Here is a 19,263-nt window from a genome sequence, read left to right as displayed (position 1 = left end):
CCCCCTAAAGAAGGGTAGATGGCGCCACTATAGGAGGAGCCTGGCTGCCTCTGTGACAACAAAGCTGCTATAACTTATTTTATATGCGTGGGGCTGAGCTGTAATACCAGACACATCCTATGGGTGAGAGTGGCGCTGTTTCTAGAAAAAAAGCAGACTATTCTTTCTAATCTCATACAACGTAAAATAAATTTAAAAAATCTCCTGTTTCGTCTATTTCTGCTTATAAGAGAGAGGGCGAACCCTATGTAAATACCTGATGTGACCTGTCCCTGTCTTTCCAATCCCCTCCTCTCATTTGTCTAGTCCTTTGTGTCCTCCTCTTTTTGTGTCTGCATGTTTTCTCTTCTTGGTGGCAGTGTAGAAGTGATTTCCTCTCCCATTCTCAGCTGGCGTCCCTGCTGCTTGGCAACCGGTCTCGTCCTGGCATGGAAGAGCGTCCTCGTCATTGTGCCGCAGACACGTCTAAAGCGTAGTAAACAGCAGAAGGAGTGGCTACTGCCGGCGTCCATCTGGAAGTCATGTGAGCAGCCAGGAGGCAGGGGCAGGGAAAAGTGGGAAAACGGCAGTTGTGGACGGGTGGCTGGCGCCATCTTAGGCCAGTAGTGGGTGACGTCAGTCAGACCTGTCTATTAAAATGCAGCTTAGCGTCTCTATTATAGATTCTATACTGACCCCCACTGCATGGTAACAATAAATAACACCCCCATAGTAAGGAGAGGCGGTGTCCCGAGATGTGTGGCATAGTCATCCTCCTGCCGCCGCCTGTCTTCCCCTTCCAGTGGGAGGTGTGAGTGCTGATCTGACGTTAAATGTCAATTCTGCTCGAGTTCTGTTCACATAAACGAAAACTCAATTTATTGCACGGGAACGGTAACCAGACTTTGATATGACGCATGGACCCGGACTGTAAAAATAGCCATTCCTAATGTCTACGCCGATTCAGCCTGAGGGGCGTATCCAAGCTTAGTCTATACATATGATTAAGTCTAGACGAGGTTTGCGCGAAAGGTAACGGCGTGCCACCACGAGGACCTGCGGAGGTCAGGGTAAGTGTATCTGGGGTATGTGGCACACCCAGGTGATTGAGGGGCATCGCTGTCACCACTGGATAGGCTGTGCCTGTTGTGCAGAATCCAACAGAACGAAGCCTCCATGTGCCTTCTATTTCATATAGTGGAGGCCACATAGCGGCCCTATTACTGGGTGTATGAAAATGGATTTTCTACTCCAAACAACCTCCCTAAATTTCCATTCTAATCAACATAACAGGGACATTCATTCTCACGGGAGTTCAGAACCACTTATCCCGTTTCTTTTCAGGTTCCTCCTCCTCATTAAAGTCTCCTCCACAAGATAATTGTCCTTTTCCCGATTGAGGATGGACAAGGACGGGAACAAGATGAATGAGAAGATATTAAACCTCACCCTGGAGATCATTTACCTGCTGACTGGAGAGGTGAGGGATCCTGGAAATAAAATCACAAGCCCTCACTCTTCTCTCTGGGGTGGTCTCATGAAGGGAACCCTGGTCCACATGTCCTATTTGGACATATGGACATCATAGATGGAACCTCCCACTATGAGCCAGAATAGAGAGCTGCTGTAGGGGAAATGTAGGCCAACAAAATCTGCTGTGTGCCGGGAGCCGCAGTGATGAAATCTGAGAGGGGTTGTCTCTGATAACCCAGGGTGAGAAGTGAACGATTGTGGGAATGATAGCACATTAAATTTTCTCTTATCTCTACTAATAAAGCCAGGACTAGATGTGAGGGATCTGGGAATGTTTATAATGATATTTATCAGTATATCTCTACATACATAGGATTACACGATAGTGAAGAAATCTGATGAGAGTATGACTCCAAACTTCAAACCCCATATGTCAGGTCAATGGAGCGAGAGCCAAAGCCCCATCGTGTTACCTCCACCTCCCTCACCGATACAAGGGAGAAGCCATGAGCAGACGATCCTGGAGATCACCAACAAGATCATTCAGATGCTGACTGGAGAGGTGAGCGCTGCTGGGAATACCGGGACATGATACGGTAACATGAAGGGATAATGTGACTGTATCGTTGTGTCTGTCAGGTCCCTATAAGGTGCCAGGACGTCACTGTCTATTTCTCCATGGAGGAGTGGGAGTATTTAGAGGGACACAAGGATCAGTACAAGGACGCCATGATGGAGGACCACCAGCCCCTCACATCACCGGGTAAGACATTCTCACTAATGACCGCAATCTTTTATTCTACATATTATTATTATATTATTGTTAGCCCAACTTTTTGTACTCCAGACTTCTCCTGAATTGAGTTTCGGAGAAAGGAATTGTACAATGTCCCTCCCGTTGAGGCCCACTCCTCTCCACCTTGCTACAGCAGAAAATCTCCCACCCATACTTCCTTTATCTCCGCTGTTAAAACGGGTTGCCCAGTTTAGAAAAAAACATTTTCATACACCCTATGGGGGAATTCTAAGTTAATAGAGGAGGAGGTCCTCTGTTCAGGATCCTCATCTTATGATCGCAGTGGAGAGCGGTTACAAAGGGTATCTCTTGCTCTGGAAACCTGTCCTGCATAACACAAACAACCCATTAATTTAAATGAACACTGTGTAATGCTTAATTTTTACTGTGGTGGCGCTGCAGGGAAATTGAACACTTCCAGGTTTCTCCACAGATCACAGCTGATCGCTGGTGGACTTTGTAAACAGCTTATAGTCGAGGGGCCCTTTTAGAAAGTAGGGATTTTTCAAGGCGGAGAACTCCTTCAAAAATGATTGTACTTTAAAGACGATCTGTTACCAGTTTATAACTTCCCTATCTCCTACTCTAATCTAATAGGCGCTTTGATGTAGATAACTACTGTTTTGTTTTTGAAAAAAGACAGAAAAGTGTATGACCGACCAATCAGCGTCATACACTTCTCTTCATTCCAGCCCAGATTCATTCACAGCACAGCGTGATCTCGCGAAATCACGCTGTGACGTCACTTCCTCCCGCAGGTCCTTAACCGGAGCAACGGAAGACTGAACAGACATCGACTCCAGCAGTGCCAGGACGTTTATCCGAATCTGCAGCGGCTGTAGTCGATGTCTGTTCAGTCTTTCGTCGCTCCGGTGAATGACCTGCGGGAGGAAGTGACGTCACAGCGTGATTTCGCAAGATAACTCTGTGCTGTGAATGAAGTTGGGCTGGAATGAAGAGAAGTTTTGACGCTGATTGGTCAGCGTCATACACTTTTCTATACAACGCCCACTTGGTGAAGAGAAAAAAAACGCCCAGTTGGGCATTTAGAAAAAATTAGCATAAATCGAATTTTCATAACTTGCACAATAATAAACGTTTTAAAACAAAACAAACCAGTAGTTATCTACATCAAAGCGCCTATTAGATTAGGTAGGAGATAGCGAAGTTATAAATTGGTGATAGAGACTCTTTAATAAATAGCTTGGTGTAATGACGGGGTAGGGAGACAGACAGGTGAGCCCTAATCTACCCGCCACTCAGTCCCTGCCTACTTGCACGACCCGTCCTAGGCGACGGCGTACAACTGGGCGACGGTCCCTACGCTCAATATGTGCACGACAGACAAACAGACAAGGGAACACAGAAGCTAAGGGAAAAGGGGCAGTTGCCCACGGCAACACCGTGAGCAACAAGAGTAGTGAACGAGCCGAGTCAAACCAGGAGTGTACGAGGTACCAAACGCAGAGCAGGAGAGTAGTCAGTAAAGCCAGGGTCAAAATGAAGCAGAGGTCAATAGTAATCGCAGGAACAGCAGAGCCAGGAAACAAGAGAGAATCACAGGCAAAGACAAGAAGCAAATGAAGGTATACATAGACCGAGGGCGGGAGCTAGAACCGTCTGGCCAGGCTGTGATAGGTTCTCCCACTCTTCAGCCTACTAAAGTGGTAGCAGATCGAGTCACTCTATCAAACCTAGGAGCAGATGCAGACTGATTAACCACGGGCGTCGACACAGAAGCTGTGTCTGGTAAATCCTTTACACTTGGTTTATTGAACTGTGTTCTGGGATAGAAAAACAGAAAACAAGTTATTTTTATTTATTTTTTTCTCAACAGATGTCATTCTGAACCAAGAGAGCAGCCATCTCCCCCCATCTTCACATTGCAAAGTAGAATGTAATATCACACAAAATTGTTATGAAAAATTCACTTTTATCCCCAATCTACCATCACTCATCCACGGCAGAGATCTCTCGTCAGATCCCACTACCCTGGAAGAACCTTCATATGATCAATCACAATTTCCATGGTCCGAAGGTGGAAGCGATTTCTCAACAAAGTCTAAGACCAGTCACAAAAACGAGAGAAAATTTTCATGTTCAGTATGTGGGAAATGTTTCACAAATAAGGCTAATTTTGTTGAACATCAGAGAATCCACACGGGGGAGCGGCCATATTCATGTCTAGAATGTGGAAAATGTTTCACCTGGAGATCAAATCTGGGTGAACATCAGAAGGTTCATACAGGGGTGAAGCCATATTCTTGTATGGATTGTGGAAAATGTTTTGCCTCGAAATCACATCTTGTGGAGCATCAGAGAATCCACACCGGGGAGAGGCCATATTCATGTTCGGAATGTGGGAAAAGTTTTGCCATTCGATCCAATCTTGTGGAGCATCAGAAAACGCACACTGGGCAGCGGCCGTTTTCTTGTTCGGAATGTGGGAAATGTTTTACCCGGAAACCAGATCTGGTTAGACATCAGAAAATTCACTCGGGGGAGAAACCATTTTCTTGTTTGGAATGTGGGAAATGTTTTTCAATGAAATCCAATCTTGTGGAACATCAAAAAGTTCACACGGGGGAGAGGCCGTATACCTGCACAGAATGTGGGAGATGTTTTTCCAAAAAATCAAATTTAATTGAACATCAGAGAATTTACGCAGGGAGAAGCCATTTCAATCTGCATACTATATAGCAACCACAGTGATGGCTGCGATAGGACCTGCTCCCTCAACATGGACATAGACTTTAAATTCTGGCCAAACCCGGTGGGATTGGCCGACAATCCAATGTGTATGGTGGCAGTTCGAAAGTTCACTGATGGCAGATATTGGCAAAGGAGGATCCGGCATATTTGATTTCAACATTCCCAATACTTTGTTCCGCTGGGAGATAAGACGCTACCAGAAGTATCTGACGGCAGATTACTCTCCTCAACTTGTTTATGAAAAGGCTTTTGGGTGTCTCTTAAATTATTGGTGGGATCTGCATCCAGTGACCCTCACGATCAGTAGAAGACCGTGGCTACAGAGCCCTTCGAACGTTGTGCCCCTTTGTCCTCTAACCCGCAGATCTTCAGATGTGAATTCAGTTCCATTGCAGTAAATGGGAGATTCTGACTGTAGACTCTGAGATCCGAAGATCTCCAAGTCAAAATCAAAGGCGCGCGGTGCTAAGAGGAGCATCGCGGCATCTTCATTCTACTAATTGGTGGAGGTTCACAAGGTACATAATCCCACCGATGATCTTCTGACGTGTCTCTTTGACAACCCATTAACTTCTTTCACCCCTTTAAAGGCTACAATGAGACGGCCATTATGGCGTATTTTTACGTGCCAGTAGTGTGCCATATAGCACATGTGCTGTGTCTAATTACCGTCTGGACAAAAACCACATTTAAAAAACGGTGGTAAGTCGTGGTAAAGCCGGCAGAATACACCGTAATATGGCATGAGGTAATGATGGCACAAAAAATCCCCAGAGATCAGCATGTCCGGAGTATCTGGCTGCCACGTATCTCTCTTTCCACAATGAAATTATCATGTTTGCTCCGCCGATCCATATGTGCACATTCATGGCGGAGCCGGGGAACGTAGCTATAGACCGAATAGTTATTGAATACGAGAAAGTCTTAGGCTGGGTTCACACAGAGTTTTTTGCAGGAGGAAAATCGGCCTCAAAATTCTGTTTGGAATTTTGAGGCAGATTTTCCTCTGCCTGCACGCCGATTTTCATGGCGTTTTTTGCCCGCGGCCATTGAGCACCGCGGGCATAAAACGCCGTGAAATACGCTGTCTCTGCCTCCCATTGATGTCAATGGGAGGTCAGAGGCGTAAACGCCGGGAGATAGGGCATGTCCCTTTTTCTCCCGAGCCAGGTTTTCTGCTCGCGGGAAAAAAACACCTCTGCCTCCCATTGTAATCAATAGGAGGCATTTTCGGGCCGTTTTTTGGCGTGTTTTCCGACGCGGTTTCCGCATAAAAAAACGTGTCAAAAAAACTCAGTGTGAACTGGCTCTTTCTTTACAAAAACTGAGACGGAGGAATACAGTGGCAAAATACTAGGATAGTGGGAGTAGGAGTCTTCTTAATTACCGACTCTGATCTCGGACACTGCAGACTCCATCAAAAGGGCAAAGACAAAGTGTAACAGCAACTCAAGCCATACCCCAAAGTGTCCCGTATTTGGATGGACAGTCTATACTTCTTTTTACTTTACTTTTTTTTCCCCTTTTGCTCTTGAAATATTCCTAAAATGATCGTCATGTGTTAATAAATTTACTTTATTGCTGCAAAGAGTCTGTCTGCTTTCTGGCTACATATTAGCTGTGTATTATCTCATGAGTTGCTGCTATTTAATGCTTTTTAAGTTTGTATATTTAGCTTATTGTCGTGATAAAGGGTTATGCAGAATAAGAAAAACATGGCTGCTTTCCTCCAGAAACAGCGCCACACTAGCCCACAGGTTGTGTGTGGTATTGCAGCTCTGCCCCATTCATTTCAATATGGCTGAGCAGCAATACCAGACACTACTCATGGACAGGAACTGGAGGAAGGCAGCCATGTTTTTCTAATCCTGTTGAAGCCCTTGAACCTATTTATGCCGCACAGCGCTCATCTAGGTCATGCAATGGCGGCCTTTAAACTTGTACATTGCAGGTTTTAGAAGGTGGTCAGGGGCTGCTGGACACCCAGGGGGTTTATTTTTACTACTTTTGGTTTAGCGTTATCATATGTGTACTCTCTGAGTGTGTACACAATAGTGGCAGTGGTCACGTGGCAGAACGTGTGACCACCAGATACTGGCACAGGGGAGAACCAGCACAGCCCTAAGGGTATGTTCACACGCACTAATTACGGACGTAATTCGGGCGTTTTTGCCCCGAATTATGTCCGAAAATAGCGCTTCAATAGCGTTGACAAACATCTGCCCATTGAAAGCAATGGGCTGACGTTTGTCTGTTCACACGAGGCGTATATTTACGCGCCGCTGTCAAATGACGGCGCGTAAATAGACGCCTGCGTCAAACAAGTGACCTGTCACCTCTTTGGCCGTAATTGGAGCCGTTATTCATTGACTCCAATGAATAGCAGCGCCAATTACGTCCGTAATTGACGCGGCGTTCAAGCGCCTGCACATGCCGGTACGGCTGAAATTACGGGGATGTTTTCAGGCGGAAACATCCCCGTAATTTCAGCCGTTACGGACGCTGTCGTGTGAACATACTCTAATGGTGACAATTGTCCATGTTACAGAAACCAGACTTACACCGTACCATATTACTATTGGCTACGAATCAGGATGGGGGAGTTTTATCAAAACTGGCGGCTGAAGCAGCCAATCATATTGCTTTTCATTTTCAAAAACACCTTTGAACAATGAGAGATGAAATCTGATTGGTTACTATGGGCAATTTACTCAACATTGTGGAGCCCATGCGGTTATACCACCTCTTGGATGACTTAGTTCACGCCAGTTTTTTTGTGCCGATTTAGGCCACGACCCTTTGTGCCAATTTAGGCCACGCCGGCAAGGCTAAGGCTGGTTCCCCGCAGACGGGACGGATAACAGTGTCAGCCATGTTGCAGAACATTTTCCGCATGGATATCGGAGAGATCAATCTGTTGCGGATGTTTGCAGCAGATTTCACCCTTTTCAATGAAGAAGGGGTGAAATCTGCTGCGGAAAAATCAGCAAAAAAATCTGCCACGGGTGTGGGTACCCTCAGTGTATCCATGGGGCTCCATTAACCAGACGGAGGCCTCCTTTTGTGGCCTCCGTCAGGCTGGTATACTACAAAAAAAGTATGGAATAGCGAAGTAAACTACGTTATTCCATCCAGCTGTATACCGTAAAAAATGTATACTGCGCAGTATATGTTCTTCTACAACGGTAGTCAACGGACGATGTATTCCACTGGATGCCTAGGCGTTGTAGCGGTCTGTTGAAGGAGTACGTCTGGAGATTTTCCTGGCGCATACGTTAAATGGGGGGGGCACAGAGTGATGTGAACAGGACCTTACAAACCGTATAGAAGGTGCTGAACATCATCTGTACAGTCTGCCGTGTCTCCTCCAGGTGTTCGCTCATAGACTAATTTTGGTGGTGGCTCCGGATGTGAGCGAGTCATTCCATCGACTGAACGACCGCGCCATGCAGAAAAGAAAGCGGTGTGAGGTCGGAGTCTGGGGAATGAAATGCTGGGAGAAGAGCGGTCATATACAAGAGCATGAAGGACGGAAAGTGCACTGCCACAATAACAGGGGTTACTTTATTCCAAAAACAGCACCTCACTTGTCCAGAGGTTGTGTCTGGTTTTGTTATTCAGGTCTATAAGGCTGGGTTCACACTGCTGATTTCCTGCAGATTTTGCCAGTGTTTTTTTTAAGCTAAAACCAGGAATGGAACCTAAATAGAATAAATATATAAAGAAAGGCCTGATAGATTTCCTCTCCTGGATCCATATCTGGTTTTGGCTTACAAAATGCATGCAAAATCTGCACTGTGGGAACCCAGCCTTAAAGCGAATTGGGCTGAGCCGCAATACCACACAAAACCTGTGGAGAGGTGTGGCGCTGTTTTTGGAAGAAAGAAGCCATGTTTTTCTAATCCTGGACAACCCCATTGCCACACCTATATAGGTACTGCTGGTGCTACTGGATTTTACGATTTAACGGAGTTCACAGGTCACTGACAGATATAACAGACAATATAAAGTATAAAATACTAGTCTTATATTCACACTATATATATATATATATACACCTATAACCGTAAAATTCCTGTAATCTGGCATTAATGGGGCCTTATAGGTATCGGATTATGAGACAGTGATAGAAATGTCCGTATAACTTGGAAAATTATAGAAAATTCGGGAAGAGTGTCCAGAATAAAATGTTAACACGAAATATAATGGCATCACTTCTAATCAGGAATATTGTAATTACTTCTCTATGTGAAATCCTACATTATATTGCAATTCTATACTGGAAAAAAAAATCCAGATTATCAGACTATCTGGATTATTTAATGCCAGATTAAAGGGATTTTACTATATAGGAAAGAAAATGTAGTTGTAAGCGTAGAGGAGGACTGATTGTAATAAAATACTATCATAAAAGGGCTACTTTGTCTTTAAATCAGAGGAGTCTTATGATTGGTTGTTGTGACCCTAATGATCTAATGATCCCAGAAGATAATAACAATGAGTGGAAAGAGGAAGCTTTGATGATGTCATGAGCATGTGATCCTTCACATGTTTAGGGGCGGATAGAAAGCTCTGTCATGATCATATGACTGTGACATCATCGAAGGTCCTTTACCCTCTGGGATCTCCTGATATGTTACTGGTCAGTGAATGTTTTACTTGTATTTATTGTCTTTTATATCATCATATATTGTATCACTTGTATAAGTCTGTGTGTGAAGTCTGTATTTAACCCCTTAGCCATTTTTGGCCTTAAAGGGGTTTTCCGCTTTGGGCAATCCCTACTTATTAGAAGGGTTACTTGACAATTAGCAAAACACAAAGTGTCCCCCTGCTTGGACCCCCAGCAATTATCAGTAATCTACAGGGAAACCTGACAGTAAGTGATTAATCTCCCTGCAGCGCCACAACAGGGGAAATGAAGCATTACACAGTGCCCATTCATATCAATTAGTTGTCCGTGTAATACAGGACAGGACAAGTCCTCCAGAGCGAGAGACGCTCTTTGTAACCGCTCTCCACTCTGGCCAAGAGATGAAGATCAGAGGACCCCCCTCTATTAACTCTGAATCCCTAATAGGGTATATAATTTTTCATACTGATGACCTATCCCCAGGATAGGTCATCAGTGTATGATCGGTGGGGTCCAACACCCAGACCCCTCACCGATCAGCTGGTCCGGCTCCCCCCACGCACCGGATGTCCGTGCTGGAAGCAGATGCTCCGGTCACAGTATAGCGGCCGTGCTGCAGTATTCAAGAGAATAGGAGCAGAGCTGCAGCGCGGCCGCTATACAGTCTGCGGAGCCATCTGCTTCTGACATCGGACACTCCATAACATCCGGTGCCCTGAGATAGCTGGAGCAGCTGATCGGTGCGGGGTCTGGGTGTCGGACCCCCACCGATCATATACTGATGACCTATACTGAGAATAGGTCATTAGTATGAAAAAATGCCTGGACGACCCCTATAGCGTTTCATTTCTATGATTTTTTTTGTATACAATTTTTTACTGTTTAGCCAGTATAATAAATAACATTGATTATAGAAATCTTGTTTATTGTATTTATCTGCTTTTTTAAATTTTTTACTTTTATTATTATTATTATGGGACACCCATAACTTTTTTTAAATTTTCTGTCAATGGAGGTGTGTGTGGGCTTGTTTTTTGCAGAGCGAACTTTAGGTCTTGGTACCATTTTGGGGTACATACAATTGTTTGATCATTTTTTGAGGAGCTAAGGTGACCAAAAAACAGCAATTCTAGTGGGGTTTTTTTTTTGTTTTTGTTTTTACGGCCTTCACCGTGCGTGATAAATAGTTCAGACTTTAACGGAGGCAGCGATACCAATGATGTTTATTTTTTATTGTTAACATTATTTTATTTCAAAATGGAAAAAGGTGTTGTTGGTTTTTTTTGTATAGTGTTCAAAACTTTTTTGCATTTATATTTACATTTTTATTTTTATTCCCACTAGGGGAATTAAACATCCAATTGTGAAATGGCTTGTACAATACATTGCATTACTTATTTGGTGCAGTGTATTGGCCCTGCCCTGCTTAATAAGAGTGGGTAAAAAGTTCAATACACTTGCTCAAGGCCCGTAGGAAGACTAAAAAATATGTAAAAAAAAAAAACTGTTACATTTTAGTTTTAGTAATGTATAACAAATATTAAAAGTAAAAGAAAACAGTTTTTCCCATTTTTTCCCCCCTAAAGTAATGTACAAAATAAAAACATAATTGGTATCTACATGTTCGAACTATCCTACTATAACATTACTTAACCCACACGGCGCACGCCATAAAAAACAAAACAAAAACTAGAATTGCTGTTTTTTGGTCACCTTTATAAAATGGAAGAAAAGGTGTTTTAAAAAAGTTGCATGTACCCTAAAAAACAATGGAGGAATCGCAGCTTTTTTTCCCATCTCACCCCACAAATAAGTTTTCCCTGTACATTATACGGTACATTGAATGGTTACATTAACAACTACAACTTGTGCCGCAAAAAAACAAGCCGTCTGAGGGTATGTTCACACGAGGGCGTCCGTAACGGATGAAATTACGGGGATGTTTCAGCCTGAAAACATCCCCGTAATTTCAGCCGTACCGGCATGTGCAGGCGCTTGAACGCCGCGTCCATTACGGACGTAATTGGCGCTGCTATTCATTGGAGTCAATGAATAATGGCTCCAATTACGGCCAAAGAAGTGACAGGTCACTTCTTTGACGCGGGCGTCTATTTACGCGCCGTCATTTGACAGCGGCGCGTAAATTACGCCTCGTGTGAACAGACAAACGTCTGCCCATTGCTTTCAATGGGCAGATGTTTGTCAGCGCTATTGAGGCGCTATTTTCGGATGTAATTCGGGGCAAAAACGCCTGAATTACGTCCGTAAATAGGCCGTGTGAACATACCCTTACAGGGGTGAAAAACATAAAAATTGTTGTTTCGCCAAAGGGTTAAACTTTAAAGACCCAATACTCATGGGATAGCCGTCAGCTTAAGGAGGGTTTGGCCAACAGCTTCTATCCTCATTGCCCATTAACATGTAGGACTGTACCGGCATAACTTGCGGATTTATTTCGAGGGCTATAAGCTACAGCCAGACAGCTCTTGTTGGTAAAGGGTTTAATGGTGATATCCCGGGTGGTCTAGGGTGATGGAGGAGTTAATGGTGACATCCCTGTTGGTGATTGGTGACATTTTAATTTTTAATATAATTTATTAATTTAGTCTGTGACTGCGCAGCGACTTTCAGTCACGCAAGAATCGAGGTAAAATTGGAAATTTTGCTACAGGTGCAAGGTCCTTATCATCTCGTCCCCGCAGGGAAGAATCAAAGCCACAATTTTACCATGAAAATCACCATGTCACCTCCGCCTCGAATACCACATGTCCTTGTTACGTCTGGTATTGCTATTTGGCATTCTATATAAAGATCATTAAAATGGGGTAAACAACTCGCCCGAATTTATTCTAGACCAGCACCAGTATTGGCGGGCCCGGGCTACTGCCGCCAATTTTGTTTGTGTTCCAATAAACGGCGCAGTGGATGTCGTCTAGTGGGATTTTAGCGTCGTCTTTGTGTTTCTCTCCAGGTTTCTGCAGTGTAGGGTCCGTCTCATCGACTTCACTACTAGATAATGTCCTTTAATGAACCATCGAGGATGGACAGAAACAAAATTACTGAACGGATATTAAACCTCACCCTGGAGATCATCTACCTGCTGACTGGAGAGGTGAGGGAATTGGGGAATTATATGACATGAGGGTTTGGGGAGTGTATATAGTGATATTTATCAGTGTGACTCTCTATATACAGGATTGCAAAGTAGTGAAGAAATCTGACGATTGTGTGGCACCCAGATCCCACCCATGTGAGTCCGGAGGATGGAGTAAGAACCGAAGCCCCATCATGATACAAGAGAGAAGCCATGAGCAGAAGATCCTGGAGATCACCAACAAGATCATTCAGATGCTGACTGGAGAGGTGAGCGCTGCTGGGACTACCGGGACACGATACGGTAACATGAAGGGATAACGTGTCTGGATGATGAATGTATCATTGTGTCTGTCAGGTCCCTATAAGGTGTCAGGACGTCACTGTCTATTTCTCCATGGAGGAGTGGGAGTATTTAGAAGGACACAAGGATCAGTACAAGGACGTCATGACGGAGGACCACCAGCCTCTCATGTCACCGGGTAAGAGGAGACTCTCATTGGTTGTATATGAGAGTTGAGTCTCCTCGATACTCTTCATTCACATAAGTATCCACTGTCCTACAGATGAACCCAGTGAGAGTAATACACCCGAGAGATGCCACAGTCCCCAGGATGATTCAAACGGAAATCAGAATGTCCTACAGAATCATCAGGTAGAAAAATTGAGGCACTATAAAGAACTAAAGACATCACATCAAACTTTATTATATGTCTTCTATTTTTGTTTTAGATTGATGACTTGGTTATTGTCAAAGTGGAAGATATGGAGGCAGATGAGGGGAATATTAGAGGGGATCTCCCGGGTACAGAGGACATTTCTACCAACATAAGCACAGGTGAGTAATAACCACACAGTGTAGGAGTGTCACATATTTTCTTGGTCAAGAATAGTCAAGTGTAAAAAGATCAATAACACACTCCAAATCCTCGAATACAACAGTCACCGGACTGGAAGAGGAAAAAATATAATGGTTATACCAAACAAAATGTGCCCGCCACTTCAGCCCCAATCCCTGTGGGCACTCAGTACTCATTGTCCATCCAAACAAAATGGCAGCATTGTATTCTCACTCACTGCAACAATGTGTGTTGGCTCTCCGGACACGTCTGTTTTACTTTATTCTCTATGAAATTACAGTTTTCCAGCATCATTTTAAACTAAAAAATCTTAGAACCTGCCGAAGTTTTTCTGATGTGATGGGCAGATTTAGGGGTTATTCAGTCTATCCGTAGTTCCAACATAGGAAGGGGTCAATACTCATGTTTATACTTCATCAGGATGTAACCTATTGCATAATTTTTCACATGGGGAAAAAGTTTTAAAAAGTCTAAATTGCCAATATGGGCATTCAAAAAATTCCTTGGATCAATTTGAAGGCTTTAGGGTATGTTCACACAGAGTTTTTTGCAGGCGGTAAAAATCTGCCTCAAAATTCCTTCAGGAATTTTGAGGCAGGTTTTGACCTGCCGGCAGAACACTTGGCAAGTTTTTTACCACATTTTCCGGCCATGGCCATTGAGCGCCGCAGGCAAAAAACTTAGCGAAAACCGCTTTCTTTGCCTCTCATTGATGTCAATGGGACGTCAGAGACGGAGACGCTTGAAGAAAGGGCATGAAATCAATGGGAGGCGTTTTCGGCAGTTTTTTTGGTGAGGCTTCCGACACGGTTTCTGCATCAAAAACAGCGCCAAAAACCTCTGTGTGAACTAGGCCTTAATGATAACCGTTTTAAGCGGGCAATAGGCATTAGATAATTGATGGATGTATGCGTAGCGACCCGTCGGGCTAACGAAAAGATAACCGATCGATGTCCCTACAAACAAGATCGACATTTTGTTCAAAAACAATCGTTCATAGAGTGAGGAGGAGAAGGAAGTAGAAACTTTTTGGCATGTGTGGGAGTAATTATGTAAATGAGAAGGAGACAAAATGTACAGCTTTAGTTTTTTCTAGTAGAAATTTATAGTATTTTGAGAAAATATTCTCTGTTTTTATTTCCAGGAGATGACTGCTCCAGAGGCTCAGGGGGGCATCTTCTTCTTTCTTCTTCTGATTGTGAAGTAGAACATAAAAATATCACACAAGATACTAATGGAGACCTCCTTATAAGCCCGGTCCTACCTTCAGTCCTGCACAGCGGAGATGTATCATCTGATCCCACAGAACCTTCATCCGATCAATCACAGGACCCTCAACCATTTCCTTGGTCTGAATATAGGGATTTTTGTAAAAAAAATAAAAATTGTTTGACACAGAAGACAATTCACAGGGAGGAGAGACCATATTCGTGTTCAGAATGTGGTAAAGGTTTTCTATACAGATCAAATCTTTTTGACCATCTAAAAACTCACACGGGGGAGAGGCCATTTTTATGTTCGGAATGTGGGAAATGTTTTACCCGGAAATCGGATCTTATTAGACATCAGAGAAGTCATACCGGGGAGAAGCCGTTTTCATGTCCGGTCTGTGGTAAACATTTTGGCATCAAATCAATTCTTGTTGGACATCAGAAAATTCACACAGGAGAGAAGCCATTCTCATGTCTGGAATGTGGGAAATGTTTCAACCGGAAATTCAGTCTCGGTGTCCATCAGAGGACTCACACCGGGGAGAGGCCATTTTCATGTTCGGAATGTGAAAAATCTTTTACAAGTAAGAAACAACTGGATTTGCATCAGAGGAAGCACACAGAGAAGAAGACCTCTTCTTGACCAGAATTTGGGAGATATTTTACCCACAAATCTCTTTGCACATCAGAACACAGAAGCAAAAAGACATTTATGTTTATGAATTTTTTGTTTTACCGAAAAAAATCTAAAAATTCTTGCTGATTTCAAATTTTTCTTGTTGGGAATGTGGGAAAACATGTTACCGAGATTTCGGGTCTTGTTAGACGTAAAAAATATCACCCAGTAGAGAAGCCAATTTACTGTTTACTGTAAAAAATGTCTTACCGAGCGGGCAGAGCTACTTCTGTAATGACTACCGCACATCCCACCTTGAATGCATAAAGCTCATGAGATGTTGGCACTTGTGGCGGTCATCCATGGACTTGCTAGTAGTAGACGGAGTTGGTAACAATTCTGATCTGCTAAGGGAAGGCTCTTGGCCCAAAATACTCAATAGCCCAATAAACGAGTCTTAATTTTACAGTTCACATGTACACTATATGGACAAAAGTATTCGGACATCCAGACATTACACCTACGGGAGCTTTTATGACATCCCATTCTAAATCCATAGACATTAATATGGAGTTGGTCCCACTTTGTCGTTAAAACAGCTTCCACTCTTCTGATGGAAGTGAGGGCCTGGCTCGCAATCTCTGTTTTAGTTCATCCCAAAGGTGTTGAGGTCGAGGCTCAGTGCGAACCAGTCAAGTTCTTCCACACCGAATTCACCTCACCATGTCTTTATGGACCTTGTGCACTGGGGCACAGTCATACTGGAACAGAACCCCAAACTGTTCCCAGAAAGTTGGAAACTACAGTTGTCCAAAATGTCCTGTGTGCTTAAGCATTAAAGGGAATGTGTCGCTAGAAATAATATATATTTTTTCAGTTAAACAATTAGTATATAAGTGACTACACATTGTTTTAATTTTTTTATTTTTTTTGACAAGTCAGGAAATATAAATTAGATTGTATAACTTTTCCATGTGCTGGCCACTAGAGGGAGCAGTTCGCAAAATTGCAGCATGGTCGATGGGGTAAAGCAACCTCATTGATATATGCTGCAAATTTGGGGTGGACCCACTCTCCTCTAGTGTCCTCACACAATCCCCCCTCCCTTCTTCTGGCTACTGCCAGGAGAAGGAAGGGTTTGAATGTGTTCAAACCTCCTACACTGTGTGCCGCCATTTTCTGAGCAACTGCAAAGTGTAGGATGATTAGATACAGGGCTCAGCAGACAGTATAACATGAACATACACAAACATAATACACACGGACATACACGAACGTAAATTACATGTTCCTGCCGCCGCCTCCGCTAGTCAACGCTCCTCTTCCCTGTGCCTTCGCTTCATTGAACATATGGCCGGAAGCCCGCAGCCGGAAGTCGTCATCTTACTGTCCGGCAGCGGCTTCCAATCCACATGAAAATGGCGCCGGATTTCGCTCTACGAACGAGCTTTGTTTTGGTCTGTGCGGGAGCGGCGCATGCGCCGTTCCCATACAGACGGCGCACGCAACTGAGAATGGAACGGCTCCCGTTACCATTCTCTATGGGGATGTATGTGCCGTATTCTATCTCTGTATGTGTCGTTAATCGACACATACAGAGATGTAAAAAAAAAATGGCAGCCCCCATAGAGAAGTAAAAGTCAGAAAACATTAAAAAGTAAAACATGAGAACACAATTAAATAAAATTTTTGAAAATATATTAAAAGCAATATGATAAAAAAAAAAACTAAATTCATGACCCCTTCCCTTTAAGATTTCCCTTCACTGGAACTAAGGGGCCTAGTCCGACCCCTGAAAAACAACCTCATAACATTATCCCTCATCCACCAATCTTTACAGGTGTCACAATGCAGTCAGGCAGGTAACCTTCTCCTGGCATTCACCAAACCCAGGCTCGGCCATCAGACTCCAGATAGAGAAGCGTCACTCCGCAGAACACGTTTCCGCTGCTCCAGAGTCCAGTGGCGGCGACTTTACACCACTCCATCCGACGCTTGGCATTGTGCTTGGTGATGTTCGGCTGGCATGCAGCTGCTCGGCCCCCATGCCATGAAGCGCCCGGGGCACATTGTGCTGATGTTAATGCCAGAGGAGGTTTGTACTCTGCAGTTATTGGGTCAGCCGAGTGTTGACGACTTTTCTGCACTTGCTCCTCAGCACTCGGCGCCCCCGCTCTGTAACTTTACGTGGTCTCCACTTCGTGGCTGAGTTGCTGCAGTTCCTTCCACTTTACAATAATATCACTCAGAGTTGATGGTGGAATATCTAGGAGGGAATAAATTTCAGCAACTGACTTGATACTACGGTGGCGTCCTGTTACAGGACCGCGCTGCAATTCAGTGATCTCTTTACAATGACTCATTCTTTCACAAATGTTTGTAAAGGCGACTGCATGGCGAGGTGATGGATTTTATACACGTGTGACAATGGGACCGAATGAAACACCTGAATTCAATGAAGTAGGGGTGTGTCCCAATACTTTTGTTCATATAGTGTAGATATGATCTTCATAAAAAGTCTAATTTTCTCAATATAGAGTTACAGCCTGTATTATACTCCAGAGCTGTATTCACAGTTCTGCCGGTTGTCATTAGAAACAGTCGACAAGCTTGTGTTAAACAGATCCCCAACAGATTAGCTGAGCTCCTATAATAAAGTGGAAGACTTTACTAAGTTTGTCCATACTCATTAGATGATAAAGTCAGTCAAACATGCAGATTTGGCAGGACCCGACGACTAATTTGTATGTGGTGCATGTCACGATCCTCCCCTTACAGCAGATGTTGGGTGAAAGAAGGATCGGGCATGTAGGATTTCAACATGTCCGATCCTTTGTTTCCACGGGAGATAAGCCGCTGCCAGTGGTGTCTGGCAATGGCTTATTCTCCACTTCCCATTGAAAACACATCCACACGGCCAAGCGTGCGTGTGTACGCAAGAGACTTAGACTTTACTACTTTAAATTAATAAACAGTGCCCAGTATATGCTACCAAGAATGCAAATTACCAGAACAGACATTGATAAAGCAAGGAATGCTGGGAGATTTCAGCTCTGAAGCATACAGATTTTGGGAATTAATGAAGTTGTTCAGTTCTTTATGGAGATACTTTCTCTATGTTAGAAGAGTTTTCAAAGGTGGACATAGTCAAAGTATTAATAGTCTTCTCAGCCGCTCCTCAAGGTTCCTGGCTATTTTGTGTATCTCAGACCCAGTGGTATTATCCTAGATGGACAGTTTTGGGGTGGAGGCTTCACTTATTACCACATCTGTTTGGACCCACTGACCAATAGGTCTGTAATAATAAATTGACTATATTGACCTTGAAAGTCTATGTCTGCTTCCTAGCTAACTATTCGATCCCATGATTCATTGTTATTGTAAGTTTTTATATTCTGCAATCCGCAATTCTTTTTTTACATCAAAATGAAAGAATTTGGTGAATTATGTTGTGTTCACAATGCCGCTGTGCACCGTCAGTTACAATTTTTTAGACAGCAAGAATAACATCACCTGCAACGTTTTTAAAATAAAGAACAAACAAGAAAGAACAGCAAAAAAGCCAAAGTGTGCTCACCAGGAGCACTGAGACCCCCACCAATCGCTAGAACATAGCAGCTGAAGCGCTAGTGTGAGCGCTCAGCCGCTTCGTGTCTGTTCGACTTTTTCCGTAAAAGCCGATATAGCAGAGTACGGGCTCATAGACTTTCTATTGTATCCGTACACCGATACATTTATTTCCGGAAAAAAGCAGAACAGAAACGAAGCAGCTGAGCGCTCACACGAACGCTTCAGCTGCTTCGTTCTAGCGAATGGTGGGGGTCTCAGTGCTTGGACCCCCACCATTTAAAACTTCTTGACATCTCACTATGACAGAAGTTTGTCAAACG

General features: G+C 43.7%; 1 protein-coding gene across 1 annotated transcript in view; it reads left to right on the top strand.

Moving 5' to 3' along the window:
* LOC142660055 (uncharacterized) overlaps positions 1–19,263 on the top strand; it is a 53,146-nt gene that overhangs the window by 443 nt on the left and 33,440 nt on the right. Inside the window, 6 exon segments of the mRNA XM_075836704.1 lie at positions 390–523; positions 1,324–1,459; positions 1,826–2,014; positions 2,092–2,215; positions 4,086–4,925; positions 14,970–15,350. Of these exon segments, the coding sequence (XP_075692819.1) occupies positions 1,382–1,459; positions 1,826–2,014; positions 2,092–2,215; positions 4,086–4,925; positions 14,970–15,350 (1,612 nt within the window). The 5' untranslated portion in view covers positions 390–523; positions 1,324–1,381.

This window comes from Rhinoderma darwinii, chromosome 8 (assembly GCF_050947455.1).
Source record: "Rhinoderma darwinii isolate aRhiDar2 chromosome 8, aRhiDar2.hap1, whole genome shotgun sequence".
In the NCBI taxonomy this organism is placed as follows: Eukaryota; Metazoa; Chordata; class Amphibia; order Anura; family Rhinodermatidae; genus Rhinoderma; species Rhinoderma darwinii.
This window is presented reverse-complemented; position numbering and strand designations above follow the sequence as displayed.